This window comes from Sciurus carolinensis, chromosome 1 (assembly GCF_902686445.1).
Source record: "Sciurus carolinensis chromosome 1, mSciCar1.2, whole genome shotgun sequence".
Lineage (NCBI taxonomy): Eukaryota > Metazoa > Chordata > Mammalia > Rodentia > Sciuridae > Sciurus > Sciurus carolinensis.
In genome coordinates, this window is record NC_062213.1 from 156,598,249 (window position 1) to 156,615,443 (window position 17,195).

A 17,195-nucleotide genomic window follows, 5' to 3' on the forward strand; every position below is an offset into this window, starting at 1 on the left:
AAATATTCAAGTAAAAACCACAATAAGATAGCATTTATACACCCAATAGAAGCTGGACATAGTGGCACACACCTGTAATCCCAACAACTCTGGAGGCTGAGGCAGGAGGATTACAAGTTCAAGACCAGCCTCAACAAGTTGGCAAGACCCTGTCTCAAAATATATAAAGGGCTGGGGTAGCATCGTGTCCCCAATACTATCAAAAGAAAAGAAAAAAGGAAGAAAGAAAGGAAAATGAAAGAAATACACCCAAAAGAAAGGCCGACGTTAAAAAGTCGAACTTACCACATGTTAGTGTAGATACTGAGCAAACAGGAGCCCTAGACACTGATGGTAAAGATGCAAAATGACTCAACCACTTTGGAAATAAATTGGGCAGTTTCTTGAAACTTAAGCATACATCTGTCATATAACTCAGATCAAAGAGAAATAAAAACATATCTATTCAAGAAAAATAAAAATGTAAGTCTACATAAAGTCTAGTACACAGATATCCACAGCAATTCTACTGAAATGGCTCCAAATTAGAAACAATCTCAATGTTCAAGTCAATTAAAGAGCAAATTATGAAATGGAATACTACTTAATAATAAAAAGGAAAAACTATTGATTCATGCAATACAGAACCTCAAAATAGCAAGCTTGAGAGAAAGAAGTCAAAAAATATGATTCCTTTATACAAACTTCTTGAGAATACAACCTATAGTGACAGAATCAGCCATTCTTGGGGAGATGGGACAGGGGAAAAGGTGGCTAACCAAGGAGCAAAAGGGAACTTTTAGAGGTAAAGCATACATTCATTATTTGATTGTGGTGATAATCCCATAGGTGTATACATATACCCAAACATACCAATTAGCACACTTCAAATATGTGTAGTTCAATATGCATCAATTTATAACTCAATAAAGCTCTTTTAAAAATATAGTGTAAGGGCTGGGGTTGTAGTTCAGTGGCGGAGCACTTGCCTCGCATGTGTGAGACACTGGGTTCAATCCTCAGCACCACATAGAAGTAAGTAAATTAAATAAAGATATTGCGTCCATCTACAACTAAAAATATTTAAATTATATATATAGTTCAGGTGATAAATGATTACATAATTGTTAAATTTGTAACACACACAAAGAAAGAAATCTAGAATATTCCCATTATATTGTATTTTTGAAGGTTGTTGAAAGAGCTGTATTGAAGAGAAAGGATTAGTCTGGTTAGAGTAACACAATCAAATTGGCCCTGGGAGGGAAATCAATCTGATAGAAATGTGCAGAGCAAATGAGACTGAAAGGAAGGCAGACTAGAAAAGTAGAAATGTACATAAGCCACATGGACCTTACAAGGTGTGTGTAAATTGAAGGGCAGAGTGCAAAGGAAGAGACAGAGCTCACAAACAAATCCTTGAGTATCTTTAACTGTAAAAGGCAGTATAGCTCCAGGTGCTTGTGATGGACAAGACAGAGATCCTGCCTTCCGTCGTAGCAAAAGAAACAGAAATTAAATAAGTACATGCATCGTACTCATCCATTATCTGAAAAGTGATACAGTGAGAAAGAAGCTGGGCAAAGGTAGAAAGAATTACAATTCTTTATCATTATTCTAGTTTGTTCAGTCAAGTTCTGATAGAGTAAATGATCTAGTTATAATATAGTAAAGGACACACAAATGGAATTTACTGATTAATAAGATACTTTGTTTTTCCTCAAGATCAAAAACCTTCCTGGGGCTGAGAGTATAACTCCTGCTACCGGTAGAGCGCATGCTTAGCCTGCAGGAGGCTCTGAGTTCAAAGTTCAGTCTCCAGGGCCACCCACCAAAAAAGAAAAAGAAAAAGAAACATTCTGGACATTCTCCAGCTTTGTGCACACTCAAGTGAGGCAGGGATGTAATCCTCTTCCTTTGCCAACTCACACAAAGAAAAAGCCAGTTTTGGTGATATAATTTCTTTGTCATGGTAATATTGAACCATTTTACTTAAAATTGAGAAAGTAGCACTAAACATAAAAAGTATGCTCCTATATAGCCATATGTCGATTCAGGTAGAAAAACAGAGTAGAGAATATTTAGTCTTAGGTGAAGAGACAAAAATAATCCTGGGGAGGAATTACTAAAGAGGCCCAGAGTCCAAAGGTGTGGATAATGCTTTCTGCCGAACCTCAAAGTGTGGTATCCTTCCTCAAACACTCGTAAGATCTTGAACTGCATCAACAGAATATGCTGATAACAGGAACAAAATACCACTGCATTCTGTGCTGATTAAGACCAATCTGCAGGAGATTTTCGTGTCTGTATACACCATATTTTAGGACAACCAGAAAACCTAGATGTGATATTATGATACCCATTTTTGGGTTGTCACCTGCAGTTCCTGGCTCATATCTCTGTCCAAGGCCACTCACAGAAACTCTAATCTTCCCCTACCTTTCTATCTTGGAGCTGGCTGTAAGGAACTTTCTGACCTACCCTGTCTGATAGTAGACCATAAGACCCCCACTTTAGAAGGGGTCCCGCCCCACACCTGAGAGGAAAGAATGTTGCATGAAAAGGAAAAGAAAATGGGCCTGGTTTCCCCGAACTCTTTTAGGGTTTGATCGTATGCTTTTTGTCCAATCACATTTCTACACAGTTGTTTCAATCATGCTTACGAAATGAAACCCAAAAGAAGAGGGTTCAGGGAGTTCCTGAGTAAATGAACACACAGTCCATGTCCCTTCCTCCACACATCACTCTGTGCATCTCTTCAACTGTATCCTTCTAGCATCCTTCATAATGAACTAAGTAACATAAGGCAGAAGCACAAGACCAAGACACAGAGACGCAAAGAGAAAGGGAGAGATTCGACATGGTGGATTAGAGACACCAGTACTTACTTGCCTGCTTGTCCACAAGATAGAACCAAACCAAGAGGAGTGTCACTGCTTGTTGAAGTGAGCAGCCATGGAAGAGCCCTGGAAGTCAACAATGTAGAGAAAGGGACCTGGAGAAACCCAGAGACTCTGGAGAACGGAACAGGGGGAGAAACAGAGTGCCCAGCAACAATCGCATGGCAGCCCTTGGAAGGGGCACAGGTGCAAGGAAGAGACCCAGGGAGCTCCACTAGGCAGAGTGTTTGGTATGTTGCAGACATGTGGTCTGAACAGACAAGAGACCTGGGAGGTGCTATAGCGCTGGCTCTGTAGAGGCTGTCTGCACTTCCCAGAATATTACCACTGAACTGCAACATGGAGTCACCTTGAGAAGGGTCTTATTGTCTGAGTTTACTACCCTGGGATCCAGAGGTCCCTGCATTTTCCTATCTCTGGGACCTTATGGCAATTTGACTACACTGGCCAAGGAAGCCACTGCCTGTCAATCAGTTTGGCCCAGGAGAGAGAGAGAGAGACTGTGACAAACAACCACTGAGAATTCTTTACAGTGGGAAACTGGACATAGAGGAAAGTGGAAAGTGCTTTCCCTTTAAAATTGGCGGTTCAGGAAACTTGCTAAGAGTCTGGGGGAGTAAACAGGGGCAGTGAACAGTTGCATGTGACAGCATGGGAGCCAAGTCTGGGGGCACTGGATTGTGGGCAGTGGATCATAAGGAACGCCCGCCTACAACCCTAGCACAGATCTTTGTAGCTCCATAGCCTCAACCCACCCACAGGGACATCCAGGGACATACCAGCATTGCTCCTCCCTCAAAATGCACAGCCCAAAAAGCTCCAGAGCTTAGAGCTAGCCTGCTAACACACATCAGCACCGGGATTTCCCCACCTCACAGCAAGCAACCCAAAAACTCTGGCTTAGGCTGCAATCACCCATTCTCTCCCCCTCATGCAAGTACCTTGCCAGAGAAGAAATTTTGATGTGTTTATGTATATTTTTTTCTTTGCTCCTCTTCTTACTTTTTAATTCTCACCCCCACTTCCCCCCCGCTTTTTACTTTTCTCTTTCTTTCTTTCTTCTTTAATTTTAACTTCAAATTTTTTAAAAAAATTTTCTGTATTTTCCCCCTTTCTTTCCAGCACTATTGCTGTTGGTATTTTATTGTTGTTCATTTCTTTTGTGGTATTAGGCCTGGGTGACACTTCCAGCCCAGCTGAGAGGAACAACACCCAGCTGCAACCATGACCTAGTCCTGATCAAACCTCAGTGGATACTTCAACTTAGAGAATAGGGAGGACAATAACCTGCCACCAAGTGGGCAAAGCTAAGGGAGTCTGACGTCCTGTTCCTAGACAGCCAAGCCCATGGTAACAGCAGGGAGAAATAACAGCTGCTGTGGACACTGCACATACGAGGGTCCTCAGCACTGGTCGCTCCCACACCCTTCAAATCACACATAACTGACAAGACTGGATTTGAGTACCACAGAGGGAAGCTGTGATTCTGACCCCCACCTCTCCATGTGAAACACCAGGAACTGCATCAGTGTCTAAACTAAGGATAACTGCTTCATGTCCTGCACCAAAATTGGAATAGCCAGTGTCAGAATTACTTTCATGTAGCAGAGCCAATATCAACAGTGCACATGGAAATAACCTACCCCTGATAGGGACTTCCACTCCCATTGTAGGAGTAACCAGATGTGGTGCACTCCACATACTCCTCTACACTGCCCTGCCTAAGTTACCAGAGGAACCCTACTGTTTCTAGACCTACCAAGAAAGTGGACCCCTCAGGTTCTGCTGTAGTATTCTTTGTACCAAAACTCATAATCACAGCCAGAATCCAAAGGGAGATTGCACTATGAAGCTCAATTGGAATTAAGCTCAACCCTACATAACAAATCAACATCCCAAGACACATCATGAAGAGAAGGCTACTTTTAAAAGGCCCTCACATAAAAGTAGAAGAAATATCAATCAATGCACAACTCTCAACATGAAAAAAAAAATGAAAAAATAAGCAATCTGATACTTTCTAAAGTGCATAATGCTATAGTAACAGATGGCAAAGATATTAAAATGGATGAAATGCCAGATAAAGCAATTCAAAAGAATGTTTAAAAAAAAACCTCACAGAACTCCAAAAATACAGAAAAACAGTTGAATGAATCGAGGAAGACAATGTAGATATGGATGAGAAATTCAGTAAGCACATAGTTTGAAAAAGGACCAAAGAGAAATCTTGAAAATGGAAAGTTCAGTAAGTCAGAATAAAACAAACAAACAAAACAAACAAAAAAAAAAAACTCAGTTGAAAGTCTCCCCAACAGACTAGATTTAGCAAAATATTATTAGTGCTCAGAAACAAGTTTGACAAAATATTACAGTCAGACAGAAATAAAGAAAAAAAAGGCATAATGAAAAGAAGAACAAAGACCATCTCTGTGACACTGTTAAATGATCAAATGCCAGCATAATCAGCATACCCAAGGGAGAAGACTGAAGGAATAGAAAACACAGTCAATTAAATAATAGCAGAAAAATTTCCCAAATTTTGGGAAAGACCTAGACAACCAAGTACAGGAGATATTTAGGACTTCAAGTAAATGTGACCAGAAAATAAGTTCTCTATGACATAGTTAGAATGTCAAAAGTACAGGACAAAGAAAGATTAAAATCTGCAAGAAATAAGTGCCAAGTCACATTTAACAGCATATTTCTCAGTAGTAACTTTAAAGGCCAGGAGAACATGATGTATTTGAAGTTCTGGAATAAAAGAACTTCCAAACAAGATTGCTTACCCAGCAAGATTATCCTTCAGTATCAAAGTTGAAAGAAAGACCTTCCAATCTAAGCATTAACTAAGGAAATTCATGACCACTAAACCAGCATTACAGAAGATATTTAAGGGGAATTCTATACCCAGAAGAGGAAAAAAGATAAATACAATCACCAGAGCATGTTAAAGAGTAAATCTCTCCAGAAGAGTAGACATGCAAATGAGAAATAGAAAAGAATCAAACATTATCAATATAGTAAACCATCGGATTTCTAAGATGAATACAAGAAAAAGAAATGGAACATAAAATATTGAAAACAACCAGAATAAAACCAAAATAATAGAAGAAAATACTGTGTAAATGATCTTAATTCTGGAATTGAAAGATACAGACTAAATGGATTAAAAGACAAGATCCAACAATACATCACTTGCAAGAAACACCTCACTTGTAAAGAAAAAGACATACTGAAAGGATAGAAAATACTCCTCCAAGCAAATGGAATGGAAAAGAAGTAGGAGTAGCTATACTTATATCTGGCAAAAAGAATAACAAAATCAGTTAGGAGGATACAAAGGTCACTATATATTGATCAAGGGAACACTTGTCAAGAAGGTATAATGATTATAAATACATATGCACTGACTGTTGAAGCACCCAATTTTATAAAACAAACACTGCTAGACATAAAGGGAGAGATAGGCCCCAATATAATACTAGTGAGCAACTTCTATACCCCTCTCACCAATAAATCATCCATATAAGAAAATCAACAAAGAAACATCAGACTGAAGTTATACTATAGATCAAATGGACCTAACAGACATCTACAGAATAGTCCACTCAACAAGTGCAGAATGCACATTGTTTTCATTGTCCCATGGCACTTTTTTCCAAAATTGACCACATATTAGGCCACAAGACAAGTCTAAACATTTCAAAAAACTGAAATAATTTCTTGCATCTTATCTGATCGCAATGGAATGAAACTAGAAATCAACAGCAAGAAAAACTACATAATTTATACAGAATTTACAATTATACAGAAAATTATACAAAATGTATAAACAGGGGAAATTTTTAAATTCCTGAATCAAATGAAAATAGAAACACAACATACTAGAACTTGTGAGACACTGAAAGCAATGCTAAGAAGGAAGTTTATAGCAATGAGTACTTACACCAAAAAAATACAAAGATCACAAATGCATAACCTAATAAGGCAAAAAACAAACAAACAAACTCAAAATCAGTAGAAGGAAGGAAATAATGATCAGAACAGAAACAAATGAAATAGAGATTAGAAGAACAATACAAAGGAACAATGAAAAAAAAAGAGTTAGTTCTTTGAAAAGATAAAATTGGCAAACCTTTATCTAAACTAACCAAGAGAGATGACCCAAATAAATGAAATTAGAGATGAAAAAGGATACATTTCAATAGACACCACTGAAATTCACAGGATTATTAGAAATATAATAACTACATAATATAAAAATGATATGACAACAAATTAGAAAATATAGAAGAAATGAACAAATTTCTGGAAAGATATGACCTACCAAAATTGAACAAAGGGCATACAAAAACCTAAATAGATCAATAACAAATACTGGAATTGAAGCAGCAATAAAAAGTCTAGGGGTTGGGGCAGGAAGCCCAGGACTGGATAGTTTCACTGCTGAATTTTACCAGACTTTTGAAGAACTAATATCAATTCTCCTCAAATTATTCCTCAGTAATAGTTTGAGTAATTATAAACTCATCCTACAAAACCATTATTACCCTCTTACTAAAACCTGAGAAGACACTCCAGTCAGAATGGTAATTATCAGGGACTGGGGATATTAGGGGCTGGGGATATAGCTCAGTTGGTAGAGTGCTTGCCTTGCAAGCATAAGGCCCTGGGTTCAATCGCCAGCACCACAAAAAAAAAAAAAAAAAAAAAAAAAAAAAATGGCAATTATCAAGAATACAAGTAACAATAGTTGGAGTGCATGTGGGGGTAAATGTATATTATACATTGCTGGTGGGACTGAAAATTTGTGTAATCACTTGTAAAGCAGTATAGAAATTCCTCAGAAAACTTGGAATGGAACCACCATTTGACCCAGTTATCCCATTCCTCGGTATATACCAGAAGGACTTAAAATTAGCATACTACAGTGACACAGCCACATCAATATTTATAGCGGCTCAAGTCATAATGGCTAAGCTGTGGAACCAACCTAGGTGCCCTTCAACAGATGAATAGGCAAAGAAAATGTGGTATATACACACAATGGATATTACTCAGTCATAAAAAGAATGACTTTATGACTTTTGCTGGTAAATGGATGGATCTGGAGACTATCATGCTAAGTGTAATAAGCCAATCCCCAAAAACCAAAGGTCAAGTGTTCTCTCTGACATGTGGATACTAACACACAACAAAGGGTGAGGGAGGAGAAGAACAGAAGTTCAGCAGATTAGACAAAGGGGAGTGAAGGGAAGGGAGTGGGGATGGAGATAGGAAAGACTGTAGAATGAATCTGACATAACTTTCTTATGTTCATATATAGATACATGACCAATCAAACTCCGTATCAGGTAACCAACAAGAATAGGATCCTAATTATAATAAGATATACTCCATGTATGCATAACATGTCAGAATATATTCTACTGTCATGTACAATTAAAGAGAACAAATTAAAAATAAATAAATAAGTAAAAACCCGAGAAGACACAACCAAAGAAGTACACTGATGAACTCAGATGCAAAAATTCTCAATAAAATACTTGTAAATCAAATTTGACAGCATGTTCAAAAGGTCATATGTCATCATCAAGTTGGTTTCATTCCCAGGATATAAGAATGATTCAACATTCACAAATCAATAAACATAATGTGGCACATAAAAAGAATCAAGAATAAAAATCACATGATCATCTTACTAGACACAAAAAAGACTTTGATACAATTCAAGATTCCTTTAGGATAAAAACCCTAAGTGTCTCTTCATTTGGCTATTCCTAAGTTATGTCCTTTAAAATACAACTATAATCATAAATATTGTGTTTTCCTGAGTTTCTAGGAATCATTCTGTTGAGGGTGCTGGGAACTCCCAAATTTATAGCTAGTTGGTCAGGAGTGGAGTGTCCTTGGGGACCCCCTGAATTTTTGGCTAGGGCTCTAAAGTGGGGCACTCATGTGGAGGACTGAGACTTTAACTTGTGGGGTTCGTGTTAACATCAAGTAATTAGGTCATGCTAGAAAATTGCAGTATGTGAGTTGATGTTAGGCCAGCTGGGATTAAAACAGAATAAATGTATTATATATTTATTCTAAACATACTTTTTCTAAACTTAAGTATTGAATATCAGCTCTCAATTCTTCACAATGCCAAAATAGACATTTTGTGTATGTAAAGTACATTGTGCATTTCAGAAAGTAAGCTATTACCAGACAAAGAATATTAAATAGGCTGATAGTATAAAGATTGGCATAATACATAGAAAATAATAGTGCTTTTGTCATTTGCTATGGAGTGAAAGAATTTTTACATCAAAAAGGGAAGAACAGGGGCTGGGATTGTGACTCAGCTGTAGAGTGCTCACCTAGCAATGGGAGGCCCTGGGTTCCATCCTTGGCACCACATATAAATAAATAAAGTAAAGGTATGTGTCCACCTACAGAAATATATATATGTGTGTAAAAAAAAAAAAAAAAAAGTGTGGGGGGAGAATAAAGAGGAAACAGACCTTTAGCACTGTTTTTTTTGTTTTTTTTTTTGATACAGGGGATTGAACTCAGGGGCCCTTGACCACTGAGCCATATCCCCAGCCCTACTTTGTATTTTATTTAGAGACAGGGTCTCACTGAGTTGCTTAGTGCCTTGCCATTGCTGAGGTTGGTTTTGAACTCTCGATCCTCCTGCCTCAGCCTCCCAAGCCTCTGGGCTTACAGGCATGCACCACTGTGCCTGGTGACCTGTAGCACTTTTAACATAGTAATTCTGCTGAAGCTATTACATAGAAATATACTTCATACAACAATATAGTATGTTAATTATTATCACTAATACTTTAAGTGATAAGCTAAATTTAAGGTTTAATATTTAACATTTATTAATGGTTAAAAAAATAGGAAACACATAAGCATGTTGTACCTACCAAAAATAGCCAAAATATATTATCACCTCAGATTATCAGTTAAAATTCACTAATAGGTCTGGGGAAAATTAAGTATTTTAGACTAATTGAAGTGTGTTTTTTTCCCACATATAAATGTACTTTTCAAATTTCGAATGTAAAGCAGCAGTATTAACTTCATGCCAACACTGTTTTTAGTCAGAATGTGTGGCACTTACCTGGTTTGACAGCTCGTTGTAGTTGGGGTTGTAGAAGAACTTGCAACATGGCGGGGTTGTTTAAACTTTTCATAATTTGTACTGGATTTGGCTCTGGAAGTAATCCCTTTTGATTACTGTGCATCTTCAGTAAATACAGAAATAAGAAACATTAGACCAGGTTCAAAAGACAGAATTTTAAAGGTTTTCTTCCAGAAATTCTCATTCATCTAAGATCTATTGTTTCACAAACACAATCTGTTTTGTGTTGTATATCTGTTGTACACTTTCTACCACAGTGCTCAATTACATGTTGAGATGTTCTATCACACATAGGACATGAAATCCTCATAGACTATTTCAGCTAAATTCCAATGGGCTTCAAGAAGACTAAAGTTCAGTAGAATCAATCTCTTCATAAAATACAAATAGATGTTGAGGGCATCTGAATTTGTTAACAAGGGGATCATGTGTTGTTATAACGAGACCACTTCGATGCTAATAGGAAAATCTTACTATACTGCTAATCTAAAGTCTAACAATGTGGGTTGCCTAGCAAATCAGCATTTTCTTATACTAAAAGATCTTAATTTCATTAACTTAATTCTCCAATTTGAGATTAAGATGAACTGGCTTTGCATGTATATAATGGATAACTTCCTAAAAATTGTTTTCAGCTTTTATAACCACGGTGATATATGAGGATATTAATATAAAAGGAAAACCGTAAACTTCTAGCCTGAGAAAATGGAGAACTGACAGGGACAACTGGGTCCTTCTTCCAGCCCAGATACAGCGAAATCGAGAGGGAAAGGGAGAGACTGGCATATGACCAGTGAGAAACCCATGGAGAGAGCAAGGGCCGAGACACAGGAGAATGAGAGAGCCTGGACCTGCATGGGATGAATCAGGGACGGATATCGGAACGGTGAGGTTCTCTCAGCACGGCCTTCAGGGAGCATGGCTCTCCTGACCAGCACAGCACTGCAGAAAAGAGCAGCACTGCCCAGTGACAGCCATACCAATGGCTCAATGGCGGGGAGGCACACAAGGACAGGGACAGTGGGGACCAGATAATGCTAGTGTGAGCAGAACAGCCAGGCCAATGGAAACCTCCTGTCCATGGCCCCAGCCTCCTCAGCTCCTCCCTCGCACACCCACAGGGCAAGGTGGAAGAGTTGCAGGAGGGAGGCAGAACTGAGCACAGGCATGGAGGGGAGAGGAGAGAGGCTCTTGCAGGCTGTCTGGCTGCAGCACCTGGCCAAATCCAGATGGTGAAGGCAGAGCATCTCTGCCTGAAGTCCTTGCCTGCCTTCCCCAGACCTAGCCTAAGTCCCAGATTTACCTCTAGCCTGTCTATTCCTTCTCCCACCCAACAATTTTTGAGGAGGTGGAACTGAACCTAGGGCCTTATGCGGCATATGCCCTACCACCGAGCTACACCCCCAGCTCCCGCACCCCGCCCCATACCATAAACACTGACATACAAGGAAGCTGATAGCTGCCTCCAGGACGTGTGTGTTCACAGGAAACAGCAACTAGACGTTTAGAAACTAGAACTGCTCAAAAATAAAGGCAACAAACTGGACTGCTTATAAGACAGAAGGCAAAATTAATGGATAGGAAATAGCAAGGAAGTCTAAAAAGAAAATGAATTTTTATTAGTAACATGAAGCAAAGCCATGCAGTCATAAAGACTAACTGGTGAGCAACAATGGGTGTGGAAACATAAACACTGAGAAAAATAAAAGCACCACTTCACGTGGGTTAGATCACACACTCCTCGGAAACAATTCTACAGGTTGGTATTAGTATCCCAATTCTATAGATGAGAAAGTTGAAGAAACTCTACTCTATGATTTAACAGATGAGTAAAATAGTAGAAAAAATATATACATATATATGTGTATGATTAAAAAATAAAATAGCAATCTGAAAGATCAGGTTAAAGAGGTAGAAAGTACAAGAAAACAAACATAAGCAGGGTGATGACAGGGACAGAGGTAGAAGAGTTAATATCTACATAAAAGGCATCCTGATAAGAAGGGCTGGGGAGATAGCTCAGTTGGTAGAGAGCTTGCCTTGCAAGCACAAGGCCCTGGGTTCAATCCCCAGCACCACCAAAAAAAAAAAAAAAAAAAAAAAAAAAAAAAAAAAAAAAAAAAAAGAATCCTGATGAGGAAATATGAAGGAGATCTCTGAAGAAATGATAACTGAGAATATTTCATTTATATTGAAGGATATTAAAGACTACCAAATGGAAGAATTCACACGTCCCAAATAGGATGTTCAAAAAAATAAAAATTAAAAAAGCCCTGCACCTTTTCACATTTCTTGTCATAAAATTTATGGACATCAAACCCAAAGAAAAACTGTGAAAAGCTTCCAATATGAAAGAGAATAACTCCAAAGAAATAAGGATCAACAGCAACTCCTTTCTCAAAGTCCTGCATGAGACTCAGGGAGAGGATGAACTTGTATCTTCAATGTATTACAGGAGAAAAGTTCTGAACCTAGATTTTTGTATTTAGCTAAGCTAGTACTTAAGTATCAGAAAGAAATGAAAATCTTCCCAGCTATACACATCATCAGAAGGGATAACCACATGAATACATCTTTCAAAGAGTCCTTGGAAGAAGTACTCTGATGAGAAAAGAAAGGTAAAACAATATTGCCTGTTATGTGGAAATTAATCTATGTAATTATCATTTTAATCTTGTTTATAAAAGATAGGGTCATAAAACAACAAAATGATATTAAAGGCAATTATAAAGTAAAAATGTAGACACCTATATGGTGGTAGTAGGGCAGGATGGAGGAAATGAGTGCAGGTGAGAGTGACTTCAGCAGAAGACAGAGCACTGATACACCCGGGGGTGTTCTTTAAGGAGTTAGGGGCAACCCCCAGGAAGATACGCATAGAACGTATAGCTCTCAAACCAGAAGGAGAAAACCTTATCTATCCAACAGAAGGGAAGGGAAAACAAAGAGTGTTATATACCTAAAACAAAATATACAGAAAGGGATGGCAATATAAACCAAAAGAAAGTTGAAGTAGCCATTGCAATGTCAGACAAAAATTTTCAAGGCAAAAAACAAATAAAACAAAACCAAAAATACTGATAAAATGATCAATATGATTATGAACAAACATGTACCCAATAATTAATATATACTCAAATACATTCTATATATCTACATATATACATAGCAAAAACTGACAGAATAAGGAGAAAAAATCAACAATTTTATATGAAAATTTTTAATACATTCCTCTGAGACACAAATCAAGCAGTTAAGAAACAGCAAAGATATTGAAAATTCAAACAAAAGTTAAAGAGAATGAACTTTATGTGATATTTATATACATGTATCTGTGTACATATACATTTATAACCCACAAGAGAGAAAACCCAAATTACTAAAATATGTAGGATTGCATCTGTCAGGCAGTCATACATGTACATGAGGTAATAATGTGGGTTTCACTCTACCATCCTTCCTACCCCCATACCCCTTTCCCCTCCTTTCACTCCCCTCTACCTTAATATAAAGTATCTACAACCCCAAAGAAGATACAGGTAGAATGTATACCTTTCAAACCAGAAGAAGAAAACCTATCTATCCAATAGAAGGGAAGTTATTCTAATCACACTAGTGAGAAAAGATGGCTTCCTGACTGAAGTGACAACATGCAGACAAGGTCTCAAGGACTTGTGATTTAGAGGTAGAGTTGAAAGGACTTGCTGAAATTTCTGACATACAGACTTAGGGACACCAATCATAATTAACTGAGTTTTTGGTTCACATAGTTTTAGTCTGGATGAACTGATGACATATAAAATTGTTACAGAACATAGAAAAGCAGTCCCAGAGAAAAATAGTTTTCTTTTGAAATGCTGACATTGAACTATTTATTTAATGTGAAGTTAGGCTAATAAGCAAGCACTTGGAACTATAGACTGAAAGCTTAGAGAAATTTGGTTCAAAACAACATGTCTGCAAGTCATCCTTAATAGGCTACTATTGAGGCAATTGGACTATGTTAGAGAAAGAAAGTCAGAAGGTGAAATACAGAAGTGTACGATATCAGCCCTGAGGGGAAAAACAGGAATAAGGGAAGGAACCACCAGGCAGGTAGGGAAAAGAAAGGTGTGACAGAATTCACGGCAGCGAGAGTTTTAAATGTCAGAGATCAAGCAATAAAAGACTAAAAAGTACCTGCAAGGTACAAATATTAAGAAATGCCTGTTGATTTTAAAGAGGGCAGATTCACTTGACTAGTAGAGACAGAAACTTCATTGCATTCGACAGAGAGAAAAAATGGAAAATTAAGAAATGGTGACAGTGAGCAGGACCTTTTTGTTCAATAAACTCTGGTTATATGGTTATAAAGGCCAATATCTAGACAGGGCTTTTTTAAGGAAAAGATTTGTATTGACATGAAAAGATGTGTATTATAGCAGATGGGATGGAGCTAGTGGAGCAAGTAAAAATAAGTAGAAAGGGAATGATCCAGGGCCCTGAGGATGGGGCACAGCCATAAGCTCCTGTTTGGGCAGGAGGAGGCCCAGCCCTTCCTGCAAGAGGGCAGAGATCTTCACTGGCTTCGTTCATTGGTGAGTCCAGACATCTCTGACTGCATGTCGTGGGTAACCTACAAGTACTTGCGGAATGAATGCTACTGAGCAGAGAAGGAAGCAGGCAATGCAGGCAGATGAAGGAATGAGTTCAACACATGGCCTTCACATGCCACTCGTCCATGATGGCATCAAGCTACCCCGCTGTTTGCTTTTCTCAAAGAGGACACAGGGCCCTGATTTCAGAAGTAGGTGACTAGACAAACTGTGTTTTAAGCTCAGCATAGTGATCACCATGAAGAGACAACTTCACCAGAGGAAATGAAGTTGATGGTGAATCAATGGCGGAAGCAGTGAATTACATAAGGATATAAGAATGAGAACCTCGAAGGGGACAGCTAACTAAGACAAACGAGAGAAAGGATCGAGGACCAGGATGAGTGGAAGAGGGTAGGGGGCAGGAAGAGGATGGGAGATGAGAGAGTGAGGGCCTAAGAGTAAGAGCTTGTCCAGTTCTCTAATTTCCTCTCTCCAGATTGTCTACAAAAAAACCCCTTTCAGATGACTCTCCAGATGGCTCATCTCTGATTCAGTCGCACCACGTTTATACAAGTTCTAAATTGCCTATCAATTCAACCTAAATTCTTTGAGTTCTCCACACAGTCCATGCTCTCGGGCTTCAACCCATTCCTCTCTAAACACGGTCCAACTAGACTGAGTACCACTCTCCAAGCGTGCAAATTTGGCTCAGACTACTCCTTGAGCATTTTTTTCCACCTAGAGTAACCACTCTCTCCCTCCTGAGGGGTCCCAGATTTAGCAAGTAAAAATACAGGATGTTCAGTTAAATTTGGAGTCAGACACACAGCAAATAATTTTTAATAGAACGCATGCAAAATCTGTATTTGGCAATCCTATCCTCCACCCCCATCAACACATGTCAATATCTCGTTCACTCTTGAATGTCACCCTAAAATGTCACCTTCATCATGAAATCTTCCCCAGAAGATTTCAAATATTTGCTGAGCACTAGGCTAAAAGCTGTGAAGATATGGTCTCTGACATCTCTAAGGAGCTTTGAGGCTACAGAAGTAGAGAGGGAATTAAGTAGACAGTTACAACAGAGAAGTAAGTACAACGTGCCATGTAAGCAAAAGAGGAGACCTGCGCTATGGATGCTTACGAACACTTGTTGAAAAAGAGGCATTAAAAACTCACAACAGGGGCTGGGGATGCGGCTCAGTGGTAGGATGCTTGCCTATCATGCATGAGGCCCTGGGTTCAATACCCAGCACTGGAAAATAATCAAACAAATAAATAAAAAACTCACAACAGAATAGCAACTCAAATATTTGCTGAATGAATGGAATTCCTTCAAAAATTTTCTCAAGATAAATACACTTTACTAAATACAATTTCTTGGATTTTTTGTTTGTCTGTTTTTAGGTACTGGGGATTGAACCCAGGAACACTTTACCAGAGAGCTACATCCCAGGTCCTTTTATATATATTTATATTTTTTTTGTTCTTTTTTTGGCGGGGGGTAACCTGGGATTGAACTCAGGGGCACTTATCACTGAGCCAAATCCCCAGTCCTATTTTTTGCATTTTATTTAGAGACAGGTTCTCACTGAGTTGCCTAGCGCTCGCTTTTGCTGAGGCTGGCTTTGAACTTGTGAGCCTCCTAAGCCTCCAGAGCCGCTGGGATTACAGGTGTGCGCCACTGCGCCTGGCTTATTTTTATTTTGGGACAGTCTTGCCAAGTTGTCCAGGCCAGTCTTGAACTTGCTAAATTGTCCAGGTCAGTCTTGAACTTGTAATCCTCATGTTCCAGCCTCTGTTGTAGCTGGGATTATAGCTGTGCATCACCACACTGACTCAAATTTCTTTTTTTTTTTTCTTTTTTTTTTTTTTTTTGTAACAACTTTGCCTTTGATTTAATGAAGATACTAGTTGGCCAACTTAAAAAAAAGATGAATATCTTCAATGTAAGAGAAATATAATAATGGTCCAATTAATGATCATTACTTTGGATAAACTAGCTAGATTAAGATAATATGAGAATGCTCTATATCCTAAAAAAGAGGGGAAAAAAATCCTGCTTACCACACGTTGAGCCGCTATCAATGCTGCTAATGTACTTCGTCCGGGTGCTCCTGGGGCACAGAAGGAAACCTGGACTTTGCTTCCCTTGATGGTCATGCCATCTGCTGCTTGCTGAACCTCTTCAGCATGCTCTGCACTGTGATATTCAACCACTGCAAAGCCACCAACGTAACTACCTTCATCCTGTGCAAGCTGATACAATACATTTTATTAAAAGGGAATTTTGATGTTGACTAGAAACATTAACTTATGAGAAATAATTTTCAAATTCAAGAACAATTATATTAGTATGTGATGCTGGTGAAGATAATGTTTTCTTTCTCTATGAAAACTAAAGTTGACTCATTGCTCAGATGCAACCCTTCCTGAAGACAGGAAGATAAAACAGGCGTCTGTCAGCTTTGCTTTTTGATTTTTTTTCTAATTTATTTTAACAGTCCATGCCCAAATGATAATAGTCACTAAATATTAAGAAAAATATATATATTTTAAGAAAAAATTTAATTTATAGGAAAATATGGGGACATAATAATG

At 38.3% G+C, this 17,195-nt stretch overlaps 1 protein-coding gene across 2 annotated transcripts in view; it reads right to left on the reverse strand.

Annotated features, from left to right (window-relative positions):
- Raver2 (ribonucleoprotein, PTB binding 2) overlaps nucleotides 1-17,195 on the reverse strand; it is a 78,293-nt gene that overhangs the window by 29,994 nt on the left and 31,104 nt on the right. For both annotated transcript variants that reach the window (XM_047540354.1, XM_047540344.1), the window contains exons 4-5: nucleotides 16,662-16,853; nucleotides 9,997-10,120 (exon numbers count right to left, since the gene is read on the reverse strand). In XM_047540354.1, coding sequence (XP_047396310.1) covers nucleotides 9,997-10,120; nucleotides 16,662-16,853 — 316 coding nt within the window. The remainder of the gene's footprint in view (nucleotides 1-9,996; nucleotides 10,121-16,661; nucleotides 16,854-17,195) is intronic.